Source organism: Engystomops pustulosus, chromosome 1 (genome assembly GCF_040894005.1).
Source record: "Engystomops pustulosus chromosome 1, aEngPut4.maternal, whole genome shotgun sequence".
In the NCBI taxonomy this organism is placed as follows: Eukaryota; Metazoa; Chordata; class Amphibia; order Anura; family Leptodactylidae; genus Engystomops; species Engystomops pustulosus.
The window spans coordinates 94,672,162-94,689,943 of NC_092411.1; the positions used below are offsets into that span (position 1 = coordinate 94,672,162).

Below are 17,782 nucleotides of genomic sequence, written 5' to 3' on the forward strand. Positions count from 1 at the left end.
ACATGGAATGCATTTTTATTTAAATGGTATAGCAAGTGTATCCTTTTAAGGTTATAGGTTCATATCATACATTTTCTTTAGAGTGTGTTTTTGTACAACAACATTGAATATTCATTTTTAGTTTAGTGACCGTGCATAAATTCATTTTTTCTATTTCTATCAATTTTTATGTAAAAACTGCACTACAATAATTTGTTTTTCTTTGTAAAATAAATAGTAAAGAGCTATGGTGAAAATAAAAAACTTCTTGTTTACCTGGCATCACATTGAATGACCCCTGTGGCTCCATTGCTACAAGGCAGGCACTAAGAATAGATGGCGAGTCTGCAGCAGAAATGCCACACATTCTGCAGGCTTCTTTTAGCTGGCGGCTTATGTTCTGTAGTGAGCACTCCCCCAACAAAATACTCCAGTCTGTAACAAATAATAAGATGATTAAAGACTTAAAAAAAAAGAAAAAGAAAAAAAATGTGTATAAACACCATCATTTAACTATGTACCTTTCAACTCGCCATGGCCTAGTCTTCCCAGGCGCCCTATGACAACTCTCCAGGGTAAAGAGGTCATCTGCACAAGTCCCACACACCACTCCCACAATTTTTGTAATCCAATTTTCCGTGCTGAAACTTTGCTTCTTCTGAACCTGACAGATTAAAAGATAAATAAATTACTGTCATCATAAACCGTTCTATTACCATTCTATATTTTGCATTCTTTTAACAAAGGAAGTCTGATGTGCTAGTAACTCCAGTACTGCACTGCGGACCAAATTCATGTTTACCTGATTCAACAAAAACAATTTGGACTTCAGTACTCCAAGTGACCCACACGGGACTGGACCACTGCAAAAGATGATGCAGAAGATCCCACAGAACATTCTGCAGCTTGTTCCCCTGCAAATCAACACAGCAAAAACCACAAGCAATCGGGAGGTTTATGCTGCTGCTTTTAGCCTTTAAATCTTTCCTCAGCAATAAGTGGCATGCTGAAGGCGTAAGACACGTTACTACCGTAAATCAGAGTAGCTTAGCCGTTTCTATTTTTGACCATGTGACCCCAGTCTAATTGTTAACAAAATGTATTACAAAAGAGGACACCTCACTGCCCCTGTCTGTTTAGTATTGATGACTGCATTTTCCATAACATAACCATATTTTGTGAATTTCTTTTCAGTTGCCAAAATATATTCTCCAATCATTTCACAGTGTCTGATAAACTTATTTTTTAAACTTTGTTTCAGTAACTCTGACAGTGTAGAACAGCAGCGTTCAGCTGTTTCATGTAATTCCGATCACCTCGGGACCATTCCCATCTCCGGCATAGACTGCTGAGGTGGGAATATTCCTTACATATCAAGTTAATATATGCAAAGAGTATTATAATTCCACTTAAAGGAGTATTTATATTGAAGAAAACAAAGTGGTGTAATAAGATAACACCTCACCATTTCCAGAAATTTTCGAGTCCCTTGCAGGTATCTAACTTCCTGGCCCCCCATTACATGAACTTGTGACCTGTTGTTTGCTGGGTATAGCAGGTATAAGAATGATCTGGTTATAAAAGAAATGTCTGCATGGACATAATCTGTCTGTATGCCCCTTCATCCTCTCGACAACCCGTGTATCACCCTTCGGCAAGAGCATCTCCATTCATTACAACAGGTGCTACATACTACATAATAAGCCCTATCAGATTTATTAGTGCAGTAGGGACAATCCATATAAATGTGCAGCCCAATATTAAATATTGGGACACCTTGCTTCATCAGTTACTTATGCAACATTCTTTTAATTTCAGGTATCAAGCAAACTTAAACCCTTCAAAGAGTTGCAAATGAGTAAAGATTGATTAGTAATACTGAAAAGACAGTTTTACATGGAGAAAGCTGGTTTCAATTATCCTTTGCATTTAAAATACAGTATCATCCTTTAGAACGGTCAGGTAAACATCTCTTACCTATTGGGCACATGAATATTCACTACACAAGTCTCCAGTAGCTCCCCTTGTAAATCTGTGCAAGACGCCAAGAGCCAGCGCTGATCATGTGACAGGCAGTATCCTACAAATAATACGTTGTACTTCTGTCCAGCCTCACCAAAACTTTCCCCTGGTTCTGACTGCTTGTCTTTTGTAGGGGCAAGCAAAAAGGGCGGTGAATACAATTGCCCTGGGATTGGATGCTGCAGAGGGATAAAGGTTAAAGATGAGAAACATTTAAGGTAATTATTAATATCGAGCCTCTATGGTGATGTACACGACCCAATTCAAACGGTAATACAAACTACACAATCTATAAGGAATATCTCATCTAAAAGAGTAAGTAATGGCAGATATTTCTGGTCCCCCAAAATGTATAGCTCCAGATCTCAATCCAATAGAGCATCTTTGGGATGTGGTGGAACGGGAGATTTGCATCATGGATGTGCAGCCGACAAATCTGCGGCAACTGTGTGATGCCATCATGTCAATATGGACCAAAATCTCTGAGGAATGCTTCCAGCACCTTGTTGAATCTATGCCACGAAGAATTGAGGCAGTTCTGAAAGCAAAAGGGGGTCCAACCCGTTACTAGCATGGTGTACCTAATAAAGTGGCCGGTGAGTGTATTTTGTGTGTGTATTTTGATTAAGATACAGTATCATCCTTTAGAACAGCACAACAGTATTCCTAAACTACTACGGTCATAGAAAAGGTGAGACCCCTGAAGCGAGGCGGCAACTGGGACAGGCTAATTCAACAAAAAGAGACCAGATGGATCTATACCCTTAACAAGTTGGAAGCAAAAGGTCTTGATGAAAACCTGTCTTTTGCTAGTTTCTTATGATGGTCTCATATGAAGCTAGATATACCTGGAACTTTGAGTAAACCTCAATGGTAAATTTAGATTGTCAGAGGTGTTGCCCTGACATTTCTGGGAGACTCCTCTATTGCCTCCATGTGACAGTCTAACGAGTCCTTCTGCCTCCTTTCACGTGATAATATTGATACACAAGACGTTGTGTGTAATCTCGCCCGAGTATATTTATATATACACACCTCTGGAACGGCTTTCTATAATTCTCAGTATCTTGAAGGCTATCCTGTATGTATTTCGTTAATTGATTTTATCGGCGATTTTATCGAACCGTATGAGATGTGGCCAATGATGCTATGTGACGAGCATCTGAATTCCTCCCCCGTTTCATTATCAATTGGCACCCCTTTCCTCTTCGTCCGTTTTCTAGGCGGGAGTGGCCCATCGTCGCTGTTTATTTCTCTCACCCCGGAGCTGTCCAATTGCCATGGCCCACGCAGAGTCTTCTGTGGTGCGCCCATGACTCGCGATCACATGACCGGAGGTGGGTTCCCTCCCCCGGTCTGGCTATTGGCTGTAACATGTATAACGCAATGGGTTGTGTCCATTGTGTGGGGCTGTAGAGTTAAATACCCAGCGTCCCCCCGCAGGCGATGCTACTGACATCAATGCGGGACACGCTGTCTGTGTGATATTATCAATATGTGTTGACAGCTTATGAGACAAAAATATCAGATCTCTGATGAATATTTTCAGGAAATGAATCAGATCTCACCATCTTTGATTTAGGTTTAAAAAAAAAAAAAAAAAACGAGTTATGTCTGGGGTTAGACATGACATTTATTATGTCTACTATTTTGAGGAGGGCTTGCTGGAGTAAGAGTATATCAGACAGTTGCAGGATGTAAGTATACGTGTGCACCTTGTGTATCCCCATTGGTCAGACAGCGGGCTCTACCTACAATATACCAGCCTTTAAGCCCCAGCATCTTTTTCCTTGATCTCAGTTTATATCAGCTAACATTGTGCCAAGTTTGGGGTTGGACATTTTCTATACACAATTTTGGTGTAGGGTTGACACCTGAAAATCATAAATTTTTTAAATTCATTTTAAAGGTATATTGAATAAAGGTTGATTTTTTTAACCATATATTATACTCAATACTCCCTTTTTAAAAACACTTTCAAGTAGGGTGATGCTACTGGAAAGCGTTTTACCCTTAATGTTTACACGTCTATTGTTGTAGATGTCAAGGTCAAACATCCTTCCATTTTTGTACTCTGTAGATGTAGATTTGAAAATATTCTATTTAATGTGTATTGGGGGCCTGAAATCTTTATTTTTTTCTCAAACCTAGTAATTACTTCTTACAATATTTGTTCCAACATTTTCAAGTTACCTCTGAAGTCTTCAATACTGTATTGAGAGCAGCTGCTGGACCAAAACCAGTAAGTGGCTTAATAGGAATCTGTGAGGCAACTGGTCTTCGACACTGGCAATATACAGAAAAGGCTAAAGACTTCAAGTGCTGGATGTAGGAGACCGTCTCATCATTAACTGTCTGTAGTAGATACCGACATGGCACGACCTTTGAGGAGAGAAAGACATTTTAGCACAGAAAAAGAAAATCACTAACAAAACAAAGAACAACCCCATTCTGGCAGAATAAAGGAAAGTAACCAGGGATCTAACAGATTGTTCATAGTAGAAAGAAAAAAAAAAGGAAAAAAGGAACCTTTTAAGACATTCCCCAACATAAGGTTTGTAGAGGAGTTTACACACTAGCATCATTAAAATATATCATTAATTATATATTCTATCCACCCACATCAGGAATCCGGAAAAGCAGTCTGTAGCTGTAAAAGTACTTAGACATTTTCGGAAGCAGGATCGGATAAAATACTCACATTACAAGGTGAGAACAATGCCTGTGCATGCAAGATATAACCTACCTGCAGAATACAGGCAGCCCGAAGGGGCTCTGGTAAAATTTCCAGCATGTCAGTAAAACAGCGTATCAAGCCCAGCAGCCAAAAGTTTCCTGTGTGAGAATCATCATCTGATGTATAGGTAAAAGGATCCACCATGTATATAACCACAGTTGGGGATAAAGTGACACTTGCAGCTGGTTCAGCCACGGTTGGAATTCCAATTTTCTCTCTCTCTGTTGTACTGAGAAAGCATAAAACAATATAATTTATAGTACAGGTGGAAAGCAAAAAAAACAGGTTATTAGGAACTCACTATAGTCAATTCAAAAACATTCACTTATGATCAAAGCCTTATGACAAGATCCACTGATCTAGGGAGGAAAGAGGAGACCTCGTTCATAGCTAGGACAGAACTAGTGCATACTGTAAGCGTAATCTCTATTTGTATCGTGATGTTAAAAGGTGTGGAACTAGAGTTGTGCAACTAATGCTCAGACTTTTATGACTCCCTTTGTATAGCTCAGAAAAATCTTTCTTGGATGTTTCACAGGTCCTGATCATCCGGTGTGATGTTTTCCGCCCCCCCCCCCCCTTTATTTATGTCTACCCTCCCTTTTCACAGACTGCATAATTAAAGAGGGATGTGTTTGGTTACCCCAAGCAAAGAAACTATAAAAGTATAAAAAAAATAAAGGAATAGGAATTGTCAATATTATAGCACTAGACTAGCACTAGGTGCTATAGCACTAGGTGTTTGACAGTGTGATCTAACAGTGTTATCTACATACCTTTCAGGTGTTTCCAGCTGTGAAGAAGCTGCATTTGATTCCACCTCCGCAGTTGGTTGGTTTGGTCCAGATCGATCAGCAGAGCTGGAAGAATTCTGCGCCGTGCAGGTGTTGAATGGTGCAGGAGTAGAGCTATTCCCAGAGGGCGCAGAAGCTGATGAAGCCGGCTGTGGGGCTGGGGCTGTGCCCGTGCCATTAGGAGTGGAATTATATGAAGGGTTGGGTGGCCCAGATGGTGCAGCAGGGCTCTGTGTGTTCTGTGTAGTGGAATTGAGTTGGCTTTTAGGAGGCAATAATAGGCTGTTGTCCAGTTGCAGAGAGGATAGATAGGGGGCTAAAATGGAAACAAAGATGGAAAGATTTAATAACAGGGAGGGGAAAAATACCCTACAAGTTCAGTATCCATTTTCAGATGAACCATTAAGTAGGGAAAATTATGAATATCTTTTAAAGGGTGAGAAGTACATACAGTATAATCATAGGCATAACGCATTGAAATATACGCAGATCTTGTAGTGTTCCACCAGAAAAAGAAAGAGCCCTAGGATTCATAATTAAATGGAGATCTGTCCACGCTATACACAGTAATAGAGCTGTCAACGATTAGTAAGAAGGGAGAGTGGTGGCCAAACAATGGACTGAAATCAGCTGGTAGCCACTGAGGTAGTTGTCCAAAGTATTTAACCCCTAAGGGACTCTGCCTCTTTAGGCCTTTAGGATGCGGCCCTATTTTTTCAAATCTGCCCTGTGTCACTATAAGTGGTTATAGCTTTGGAACGCTACGAGATATCCAGGGGATTTTGAGATTGTACTTCAAATTAATTTGGATGAAATCTTTTGTGTTTAGTTATGAAAAAAAACTAAATTTGGCAAAAATTTTGAAAAAAAAACTTTATTTTCAAAGTTCTAAATTCCCTACTTTTGATGCAGATAGTCATAGCACCCAAATAAATTCATAACTTACATTTCCCAAATGTCTGCTTTATGTTGGAATGGTTTATTAAGATTCCGCATATTTTACTAGAATGTTATGAGGCTCAGAATTTGGGTGCCATTTTTAAAATTTTTGGGAAAATCACCAAAACTAATATTTAGATGGACCTGCTCAACTTCTAATTGACACTGAGAGGCCTAAATAATAGTTAGACTCATAAATCACCGCATTATGGAAACTACACAACTCAACGTATGAAAAACCATTTTTGAGAAGTTTGTTAACCCTTTAGGTGTTTCATAGGGGTTAAAACAAAATGGAGGTGTGGTCTACAAATTGTACACCGGAGTACACCGATACCCTATATGTGGTGGTATCCTGCTGTATGGGCGCACGGCCGGGCATAGAAGGGAAGGAGGCGCCATCCAGATCAGATTTGCTATGTCACATTGTACAGGCTATAATTTTTTTTGGTTTTTTTATTGTGGACCTATAGGGGCTTATTTTTTTGCCACATGAGATGCACTTTTCTGGTACATAATTTTGGGGCATCTATAGCTAATTGGTGAGATTTTATTAACTCTTTGTTGGTGGAGGAAATGGAAATCATCAATTTTTAGGAACTTTTTTTGTATTTTTTTTTTTACCGTACCGTAAAAATAGTATATTATTTTTATTCTATGGGTCTCCACAATTACGAAAAGACCTTATTTATATAGGTTTTTTAAAAAAACATTTCCCATTTTACTGAATAAGAAGTAACATTTTAGCATCACTGACTTTCATATGCATAACTTTTTTTATTTTTCAGCTTACAAATCTGGTTAGGGTTTTTTTTTTTGCGAGAATATTTGTTCTTTTTAGTGGTCTTATTTTAGAGTGCGTAACTTTTTTAAATCACTTTTTAGAGCATTTTTTAAAGGGTATTAATTAAGAATTATCTTTTTTTCGCAGCGTTTTTGAGGGTTTTACGGGGCTCACTTTGCGGGTCCAATAATGATTCTGTTTTATTATGCAGATTGTCACGGACGTAGCGATACCAAATATGTGGGGGTTTTGTGTATTTTATTAAATTTTACTGTATAAAAACTAATTTGGAGAAAATTTTGTTTAGCATCACCATCTTTTCATATGCATAACTTTTTTATTTTTCGGCTGACAAATCTGGTTAGGGGCTTATTTTTTGCGAGAAGAGTTGTTCTTATTAGTGGTCTTATTTTAGAGTGCGTAACATTTTTTAAATCACTTTTAGATAATTTTTTTAAAGGTATTAATTAAAAATTACCTTTTTTCGGAACGTTTTTTTGCGTTTTCCCCCCGTGTTTACCGTGCAGGTCCAGTAACGATTCTGTTTTATTATACAGATTGTTACGGACGCGGCAATACCAAATATGTGGCATTTTTTGTGTGTGATTTTGTGTTTTTAATAGTTTACTAAGTGTTTTTATGGGAAAATGTCATTTTAGGGGCTTATATTTTTATGTATAAATTTATTTATTCTAATGTGTTAACTTTAGTGTTTTTACATGTTTTTACTTCTACTTACTTTAACCAGCAATGTTCTGATTGCTGATTCAAGTTCAATACACTGCTCTACAATACTATTTCATTGTGGAGCAGTGTAAACTGTCTGAGCCTGCAGGCGCATGCTCAGACAGTTTACAGTCAGACCCGGAAGGGATCTGACTGGCAGGGACATCAGGCAGCCCCGGAGCATTAGGCAGACTTCGGGGCTGCCCAGAAGAGGATCGGATCCCCCGGTAAGCGGCACGGGGGATCTGATCCACAGCAGGAACACCCTTACACGCCGCGGTCATGCTTGACCACGGCGTGTAAGGGGTTAGCACCCGCGATCGTAGTCGGCTCCGATTGCGGGTGTTAGAGCGCAGTGTCAGCTGTACTAGACAGCCGACAGCCATTGCTTCTGGTACCGACTCCATTCATGAGCCGGTCCCAGAAGCTGGACGGTATACTACGTCCCGATGCGCTAAGCATCTAGCCCCGGGGACGTAGTATAACGTCGTGGTGCGCCTAGGGGTTAAGTTAAGTGACCCATATCAATCACAGCAAAAGTACCACTGACAATCCGGTGAACTGGAATCTCACTAATGGGCGAAGTGGCAGGACCCTCTCTTTCCTTTCAAATTGTATGGGAACAACTAAGAAAGACAAGCACTCTGCAATCTTCCATCACTCCTGTAGACGGTGAATAGAGTGTCATGGAGCATGCTCATTCTGGCACTCGTCCTTACCATCCATAAGTGACAACAGGATTCGTTTCTCGTGATCGCGGGGGGCCCTAGTTGTTAGACCCTCCTCGATCAGCTACTTATCCCCTAGATGCAGCAATCAAAACAGCTGGCATTCTGCACATACATCCTTAACACATAAACAGGAGATCAAAGAACTGTATCTGGGAGAACCACTATTAAAACATATGCCTCAAGCATAGGAGCAATGAAAAGATTATAAAAAACTTGACAAACCTAGGTGTTGCCGACAGGTTTGAGCATACATCTGAAGCCTAGCGCGGTTGTCAATGTCCTCTCTAGCTGAATCATCACTTGATGCTTCACTTGTAGAGCAACCAACCTTCATGATCCCATCACACAGAACTTTACAGATTGGTCTGTGCTGACCAAGGCGGCACATCTGTAATATCAGGAGAGAAATGTTCACACATACATAAATAGAGAACTATCAAGCTGATTATAACCACTTGTTTTATTACAGAAAGCGGCAGGTTTGCAAGTATAGAGATTGATTATTCAACAGTGCCTTTAAAATCATGCAAATGTATACACAAGATGCTTTGTATAAGGGGGCGCAATAAGACTGGATGCAATAAGAAACCTTCACTGGATTTGCAGTACTGAATAGGTCAAGAAAAATGCACCAATATTATAATATATGAAAATGTCCTGGTCCATACACAGCATCCAGACCACTTGTGCAAAATGGAAGAAGGCGTCTGCACCAATGTTTTTCAACATCTGGTACTGGCACCTTATCTTAAGCAATAGTGTGAATGCTTACCTCATATACTGCACTCAGGTCACTGAAGAAGGCTTTTGCTCCATCTAGTAAGGCTGGGTTTTCTGGACACAAAACCAAATATCCTACATCGCGCTGTCCACCATACGGCTCGAGGAGCAGACGCTCCCAGAAAGGGAGAGCGAAAGGAGCGATGGTAAGGAAGTCTTTGTCATAACCAACTAGGAGGTTAGGGATGGGCAGTGGTTCTGGAGATTCTTCAGATCCTATTTATAGCACAAAAAGCACCAAATCAGCAAACAAAAAAGTGCATGTCATGACCCAACGTAAAAACCGCTTTAATACCTTAACGGATACAAATACCGAGCAGCAACTCGCACTATACAAAAAAAGTTTATTATACCTAAAAAATATTCATAAAATATATTTTACAATAATCAAATGCGCATCAGTAGTCACCACAATTGGACAATATCTGTATTACCGTATTTTTCGGACAATAAGGTGCACAAAAAATCCTTAGATTTTCTCAGAAATCAAAGGTGCGCCTTATATATGAACCTGAACCAAGGGACGTGGACGTTTTTTGACCGAGTCCATATATCAAGTCTATTTACAAAAAAGGCATATAAGCCTCACTGAAACTCATTTGTCAATTAAAACTTCACTTTTATTAAACACTTTTAAGAGCAATACGTACTTTCCAAAAGAAAGGTTTTTTGGTATGGACCATTTCTATGTTAGGTTAAAATTATGCAGGCCGTTGTGAAGACTTCTTTGTGTGGTTCAGAGTGCTCACTCGGCAATTGGGCAGCAGTGTCCTGAGTATTAGTACCCAGATAATGTCCCCTAACAGTGGATGGCAATCTTTTATTGCGGTTTCCAGCGCTATGAGATTGTAACAATAGTACATGTTTTGTAAACAGTTAGTATCAAAATTCTGACTTCCAGCAGCAGGTGTCAATCTTGTACTGCTTGCCAACACACACTCATAATTGATTCCACACACCACTTTGCCTGCTAACTAAAAACTTGTTCCACACCAACACCCCCCCCCCCCCCCCCCCGACATGTTTCGCCACATACGTGGCGTCCTCAGGGGTGACGGGGCTAGAGTCACTCTAGCCCCGTCACCCCTGAGGACGCCACGTATGTGGGCTGGGCTCGTTGACAGTGACGTTAACTGTCAAATAGAGCCACTATATGAGTTACTAAAGTACCAGTGGAACAAATGAGATGGAGTACCAAAGTGAGAGCTCTCGGCCCTATGCTCCATGATCAAGATGCAACACACAACCCATATCACCACAGGTAAAGTCTGCTTGAATATTGCTGACAACCATGAGTCTCTATGTACACTAATATTAGGAAACAAATTAGTGTCTTACGTCTATAGTCACATATACAATATATACTCGCTGCAGCCAATTATTTATTGTCTACAGCAATTAACCATCTATGTGTACAGGCTCTATTGGACTATATGGACGACAAAACACTACATCCATGTCTCCAATAGTTGTTTTAGTACTTACAGGCATTGACGTAACTGGGATTAAACATCTATACTTCACAACAACCAACTATACTTCACAATGAACTAGTCGTACATCGGTATAGGAACATTTGGACTATGTGCAACATTGTATCTTTTCTAGCAATGGTTTTCAAGACATTGTATACAAAGAATAAAATTCCTTTCGTTCTCCAGCATTCGATGTTATATTTTTATATTTTAACTATTATTTTCAACAATTTTGGGAAGAGAAGGCACTTGTGCAACTCCGTTACAATATGTATATATTTACAGTTTATACCTCATGTTTGATATTGTAGTTATCACCATATATAATAAAGATATTGTCCAATCGTGGTGGCTACTGATGCACATTTGATTATTGTAATATATTTTATCAATATTTTTTAGGTATAATAAATAACTCTTTTGTATAATGCGAGTTAGTGCTCACTATTTGTATCCAATATATCTCCTTTTGTTGTTTAGTACAGGAGAGATCCCTGTACACTACCATTAGCGTCTCCACTATTCTATTGTTACTTATAGCCACCTGGGTGAGGAAAGTGCCGAGATATATTTTTACATTAACTCTTTTTTACGACCAACCCCCATTTCATTTTTGTGTTTATATTTTTCACTCCCCACTTTCCAAAAGCCATAACTTTTCTGATCTGCAATACATATTTAAAAATAGGAAAAAAATTCCAAATGCAGTGAAACAGACTAAAAATAAAACTAAGACAATCGGACCATTTTCTAACGGACTTCGTATGTACAGTTTTCACTGTGCCACCCAATGACACATCACTTTTATTCTTTGGATCAGTATTATTAGAGATTCCAAGTTTATAGAAGTTTTGTTAAGTTTACATAAAAAAATCTTTTAAAAATAAAACCTTTTTTTACATACTTTATTTAAAGTTGTAAGTTTGTCAAAATAGCACAAAAACTGACGATTCGGAAACCTTTTCTGATAAGTGCTTTAACACAGGGATTAATAATTTTTCTATATTGACAGATTGGGAATTTTGTGACGTGACATAATTATTTTTATTTCTGTTCAAGAGAAATGGGTCAGTTGAAGTTTCAAGATTTTTTTTTTTACCGATTCCTTTTTAGGTCTCATGGTTACGGGAACCTTCAATGATTAAAGCAACAAGCTAAGATTTATATAGTGAAACCTCACCAAGAGACCACCCCTATGAGAATACCCACTCACATTATACTCTATGGCACTGCCTCCCTATGAGTAGACCACCCTTTTAAAAGAACAATTTTCTCTGTAAATTGGGCATTCTGCTCAAATAGGTATCTCTGTATATTATAGCATATACAGGCAGAATTTTTTCCAATATAAATATGTATGAATCATAATCTTCATAATACCATAGGATCCACGTCCAGCCATCTTGTGAAATTGTTGCCAGGTAAGGGGACCCTGTACATGCTGTATATTTTCCCAGGTTCGTCCTGTTCTTTTCTTTTGAATGGCGTCCTGCAAAAATGGCTGTAGGGATAGTAGCATGCGCACCACATCCTGAGAGGGAAGCATGCTCACATCAAGCACTAAAAAAAAAAAAAACAAACAAAAAAAAAGCGTTAAAGTAAATGCAATGGCCTTTTATCTTTGACAATAGCCTTTACTTTTACAATAGGCTAAAAATGTTCAGAAAAGTGCTTAAAATAAACACGAGCCTATGGAAACTATGCAACATTTTTGACACTGTTTAAGACTATAGACTAATGTGATAGATTTTCCTAAAAAATCCACTTGTGTTTTTTACACTACTCACTGCAGGATACCATATATAAGTAAACCTGTCAGATTAGTGGATCTCAACAATAAATACACAGTAATGAAATAGGAAGCATACAGCTAAATTCTTTGTATAGTAACCCTAACCAGAGTCACCGCAATATATAGCTCCTATACAAATGAATGGAAGCTGAACTGCAGTAAGACTGTTCAGCCACTACCCAGTGACCAGAGCCGTCTGCATATTCTATTTGTGTGTGAGCTTCTGAGAACACTGATCTGTGGTGGTGTTGGGTGTCCAACTCCCTATTCTATGGATAGGTTATCCTTGCAAGTCTTTGCAACAAAGAAGGTATGAACATTTCTAGTCACCGGGTATAGAGGAGAAGATAACATTAAAACCGCCTTCAATCCCGTAAATCTATATCACTGGTACAAAAGTCAGGGATCAACAAAGAGGAATCCTAAAATGTGTGAAATGAGTTAGTCTCTCCTCTATTATATACAGGGATCTTAGAGCGGTCTTGGCACAGAGTAAAAAAAGAAAAAAAGAAAATTGCTCACCATTGCTGTGTGGCCAAAGGTGGAATGTAGCACTTCTGACCAAAGTTTCATCGACTCTTCCCCCGGTTGGATTATCCACATACTGCCTTCCCTGTTCCAGGGCATTTAAGCATTCGGGCCAAGCATCTGAGCTCTCTACCCTCACTCTATCCAGGCCAGTATTGGGGCCTTCCAAATAATACTCCGATTTGTTACAGGAAAGGTCCCAGTTTCCTCTGGAAATAGTGAAAGGCCTAGTGCACTGACTTTGCAGGAGCAAAAGGAGGGCAGGTGGAGGAGGATCCTCACTTCTCCTTGCTGCCTCCCTTATGTTCAGTCTTCTCTCCACAGCCTGACCTATGTAAGAGGATCTGCCAAATATGTCCATCTCATCTTCTATAAATAGGCCAGAGTGGTAACCAAGTCTGCGATTAACAATGGCACTAAAGCCACAGGTGCAACGATACTGGTCTTCATTGGAAGAGTCTGGGATGTAAAGGCCTACATCAGATCCTTTGATGTTCAGATTGCAGGCACATATGCAACAGCTATCAAAGTTCCTGTCCTTGAAAATATTTAGTACGGAGTCAGAGAGAAGTAAAGTAACATAAAGGCTGTGGGCCTCAGGAGCCGGGTGACTGCTGGCTGGCTCAACAGAACTCAATGGCCTTGTTGTAGAGGGTGTAGAAGCTGGAGAACAAAGGTCTGTGCCATCGTACTTCACAGAACCTTGGCCACTGGCTCCTCCAGCACCTTTAGGAGTTCTAGGAGTTCTTGGTGTACGGGGAGTGGGAACTGAAAACCTGGGAGTTGCTGGAGAAGGCAACACACCTCCAGTCCCCCCATTGCTGGGTGGAGCTGTGCTGCAAGGGGCAAGAGGGGTGTTGGTTTGCGGAGTGTTTAGCTGCAGGTAATCTTGGTCGGTCAAACTTCCTTCACTTGGCACATTCCTATATGATGAAAAAGCACATGAATAATAGAAAACCAAGTATAAAATATCTACAGGAATAGGCTTTTGTTATTGGTCTTCTGTTGTACATATACTCACATATATCCATCTCTGTTAAAAGGAGCAGGTGGTGGTAAAGGAAGGTGTTGAATTTTTGGAGGGGCAGCCCAGGAGGGTCGATATATGCAGGCGTCCGGTATTTTCAAGGACAGCAGGCACTGGCTGGGCAATGATTTAAGAGGTGCAAACATTGACGTACCCAGAAAGGGCTGATAGGATGGGACTCTGTACACATAGGAAAAATCCTTTTTTGGGGGAAAAAATTTTCCATTAGCAGATAGATAGGCCCCCAAGCACACACACATATTCAACTTCTATGCCAAGGACTACATATTTTGTTACAGGTTAAAATTTCTCTTGTACGTAATAATCCTTGCCATTCTGATACTATCCAGATGTTACACTGTGACATGGGAAGAAAATAGATGGGAATGTCTATCAGCGGACAACCGGACATGATCAAAATGGCAACGACACAAACCTAGGAAACTGGAATTAAATGAAAGTGCTTTGATAGTGATGGTGCTATAGGCAGACTGTTATATGTTCTATACTCTATTATTTATCTTATTAGTTATCTGGAAACTTAAATAATAACTGTAAAGTTTATTAATAATTTTTTTTGTACAACAGCAAAAAAAGAAACATTTTTCTCATTTGAATTCTTTATGTTATTGAAGCCATTTGCCTTCTAATGCTCTGCACTGTCAGTCTCAGCCCTATGCACTGTGGGTAATGCACTGTGCTCACTCCCAAGCCTCTGTGCAGTAATACCAGGAAGGCTGGAGCCAAGGTGCATGTCTACAGTCTGCCCTAATGTTCCCACATAGTACAACACCTTACCCTGCAGCTAAACACACAATTGCTCTCTCCATCTGAAGCAAACACCTAAGCACTTGAAACTGCACTGCTCAGCATAGCAGTACAATATCCAGGATGAAACTTACGTGCTGTGATTCCTCCATCCTCCATCTTGGGTAGATGGCAGACTGATAGCATCTGCTGAACTGATTGCATCAGTGAACTACTGTATGTTCAGTACAAAGTGAAGGAATCCAGTGATGTGTACGGTCAGCCCTGTGCCTCATCTCTATGCAAGATCTCTATATAGCAGTAACGCCAAGTAGAGGCTTCAGACTGAGATCCTATTTCCTGATTGGCTCCACATTATGGGAAGTGAGGGGGGTTACTCTGGTCTCAGTGCCCTTGGCTCATGTTACAACCAGGTAGTGTCCACCTACTTCAGAAGCGGGAGAGGATTTTACAAGGCAACTTAGGAGTTACGCTTTAACTACAAGTCAGAGGTCATGAAGAATTATGATTCCCATATTCACATACAGATGTGGACATAAAATGGACAAACTTTTTTTTTTTTTAAGTATAGATCTTTATAATACATCAAAGGTAATGCATGCATACCTTTATTTCCTCAGGCTTGGGACTGCATAAGCCTTCCTCAATTTCCATTTTGAACTCTACATGTTGCATGGAGGCCAAATTGACCATCGGACTTTCCATCATGCCAAGAGTTGTTGCAGTGTCTGAGCCAATGGTATCCTTATACATCATTATTGGGGAGAAGGCAGGATGTTGCTCGAGGGAAGGTGGGGTTGGAAACATTATCTGTAGATCAGCTGTTGCTGAAGGAAATAAAAGAAAAATGCATTTAAGGGAAGGGAGTAAAACTAAGATAATGTTGCTCCTTTATATGTATGCATTTAACTAATCTAAATATGGAGCAACACTATAACAATGCAACAAACAAGCTCTCTACGAAAAGGTCACATGATACAAAACATTGAATGCTGTGTCTATATCAGCGTAGTTGCCGGTAGGGTGGCAAGACACATTTACTGAAGTCCTAACTTAAAAAGGCAAAGCTTGTGGGTCAAGGTCCAGTATTAAAAGACAGTACATAACATACCACGTGGCTACCCAAATGGCTGAATAGATGGGTGTTGAGATATTCAGGTTTCAAGCGTAAGCGCAATTACTCATGACTTAAGCGTTTATGCTTGAAATGGGTTGAATGCACTCACACAGTTAGGAATTACTGTATATGGTATTAAAACCTATTGTTATCGCAAGATTTAACATTAAAAGATTTTTTAGTTTCACCCCGGAGCAGGAATAACCTTTTTTCTTGCTGGATGGATGCATCCAGGATCCAGATATTTATACAATAATCATCTGGAACAGTGAGCTGGCTGTACAATTTTTTGCTTTCTTACTTGGTACATATGCAACGGTTGCTCTTCCATCTTTGCCAACATTTCGATCTTCTGAAGAGCCCATGGGAACTTTCATTGCACGAGATCCTGGTGAACCCGCCTTCAAAAAATGTTTAGTAAAAGGAAAAAAAAATTATTAAAAGAAAATAAAAAACATTCACCTGCTGTAATCTGAAGTAATTACCTATTTTTACATATCTGTTCTGCATTAAATTATAAAACATGACAGGTCACAGGAAGAGAATTAGTACTCTGAGAATAATCCATTGCACTAAGGCCCCTTACATACGAACGTGAGGTGGACCAATTTCTGTCTCCATAGACGTCTATAGCACCCAGTCACTGTGTGATGAGCACACCATGTGAGCAGGCACTAAAAAATAAAGGACTTGTCCTAGTAATCCGTATTACAGCGCCTGATGCCCATCTTTCAATCCTCAACTCTCCTGCACGCGTCTGTGTGCTTGCCTGGGCTTTTTGCTTAAAAGGGGCCTAAAGGTTGACAGCGCGGTTATTTCCCTTCTAAAATTTTCCCTTTTATGAGAAATTTTACCCTTTTACTGGCTTAACAGAAAAAAAAAAAAAAAACACACACACACACACACACACCTGAATAATCATATGTTGCCTGAGATGAGTAAAGTTTGGAGGCTGCAGGGTGAAAGTCAATCTTCATTTCTATACTACCTAGATGTGTAATGATGTGTAATTCTAAAGGAAACCTTCCACCAGATTATCGGTGGAGGGGACGCGTGTATAATTAAGGTGCAAGTCTAATGTTATTATTGTATACCTGTACAAGATAAGGGTTATCTAATAGTGACATCTTGCATTTAATGCAACACACCCTTTACATATACACAAAATTGAAGCACTAATTGTTGATTGGTTTTTATTTTAAAAGCTTAAAAACCTACCAGGTCCTCGTCTTCAGAATTATCAAATATGTTATCCAGATCATTAAGAGAAGGAGCCAGATCAGTGACCTGCGTGAGACTTGCTGCCACCCCGCGGTCCTGCCGTGGGTCTGTAAGGAAATTGTCAGCAAAAATATTTTATGTATACATAAAACAGAGATAACAGTTGGCTAACAAATAAAATAATATTAGAATCAGAAAAGAATATTTGTGTGTGTCATATAGAGACACAATATCTACCTGACTTTGACATAGGGCTAAAAATGGACATGGCATCTTTCCCATCAGGCACTGGTGCAGTATGTTCTGTAGGTGATGCATCTTTCTCAAACCCCTCCTCAGTCTGCAAAAAAAAATAAAAAATT

General features: G+C 39.6%; 1 protein-coding gene across 1 annotated transcript in view; it reads right to left on the reverse strand.

Annotated features, from left to right (window-relative positions):
* The window catches only part of MED13L (mediator complex subunit 13L), an 87,459-nt gene that overhangs the window by 7,527 nt on the left and 62,150 nt on the right, over positions 1–17,782 (reverse strand). The window contains exons 12-26 of the mRNA XM_072148118.1: positions 17,658–17,760; positions 17,418–17,527; positions 16,501–16,600; positions 15,689–15,909; positions 14,309–14,514; positions 13,282–14,210; positions 12,348–12,527; positions 9,485–9,708; positions 8,935–9,100; positions 5,515–5,848; positions 4,748–4,967; positions 4,195–4,383; positions 1,957–2,180; positions 501–643; positions 256–414 (exon numbers count right to left, since the gene is read on the reverse strand). Of these exons, the coding sequence (XP_072004219.1) occupies positions 256–414; positions 501–643; positions 1,957–2,180; positions 4,195–4,383; positions 4,748–4,967; positions 5,515–5,848; positions 8,935–9,100; positions 9,485–9,708; positions 12,348–12,527; positions 13,282–14,210; positions 14,309–14,514; positions 15,689–15,909; positions 16,501–16,600; positions 17,418–17,527; positions 17,658–17,760 (3,508 nt within the window). The remainder of the gene's footprint in view (positions 1–255; positions 415–500; positions 644–1,956; positions 2,181–4,194; positions 4,384–4,747; positions 4,968–5,514; positions 5,849–8,934; positions 9,101–9,484; positions 9,709–12,347; positions 12,528–13,281; positions 14,211–14,308; positions 14,515–15,688; positions 15,910–16,500; positions 16,601–17,417; positions 17,528–17,657; positions 17,761–17,782) is intronic.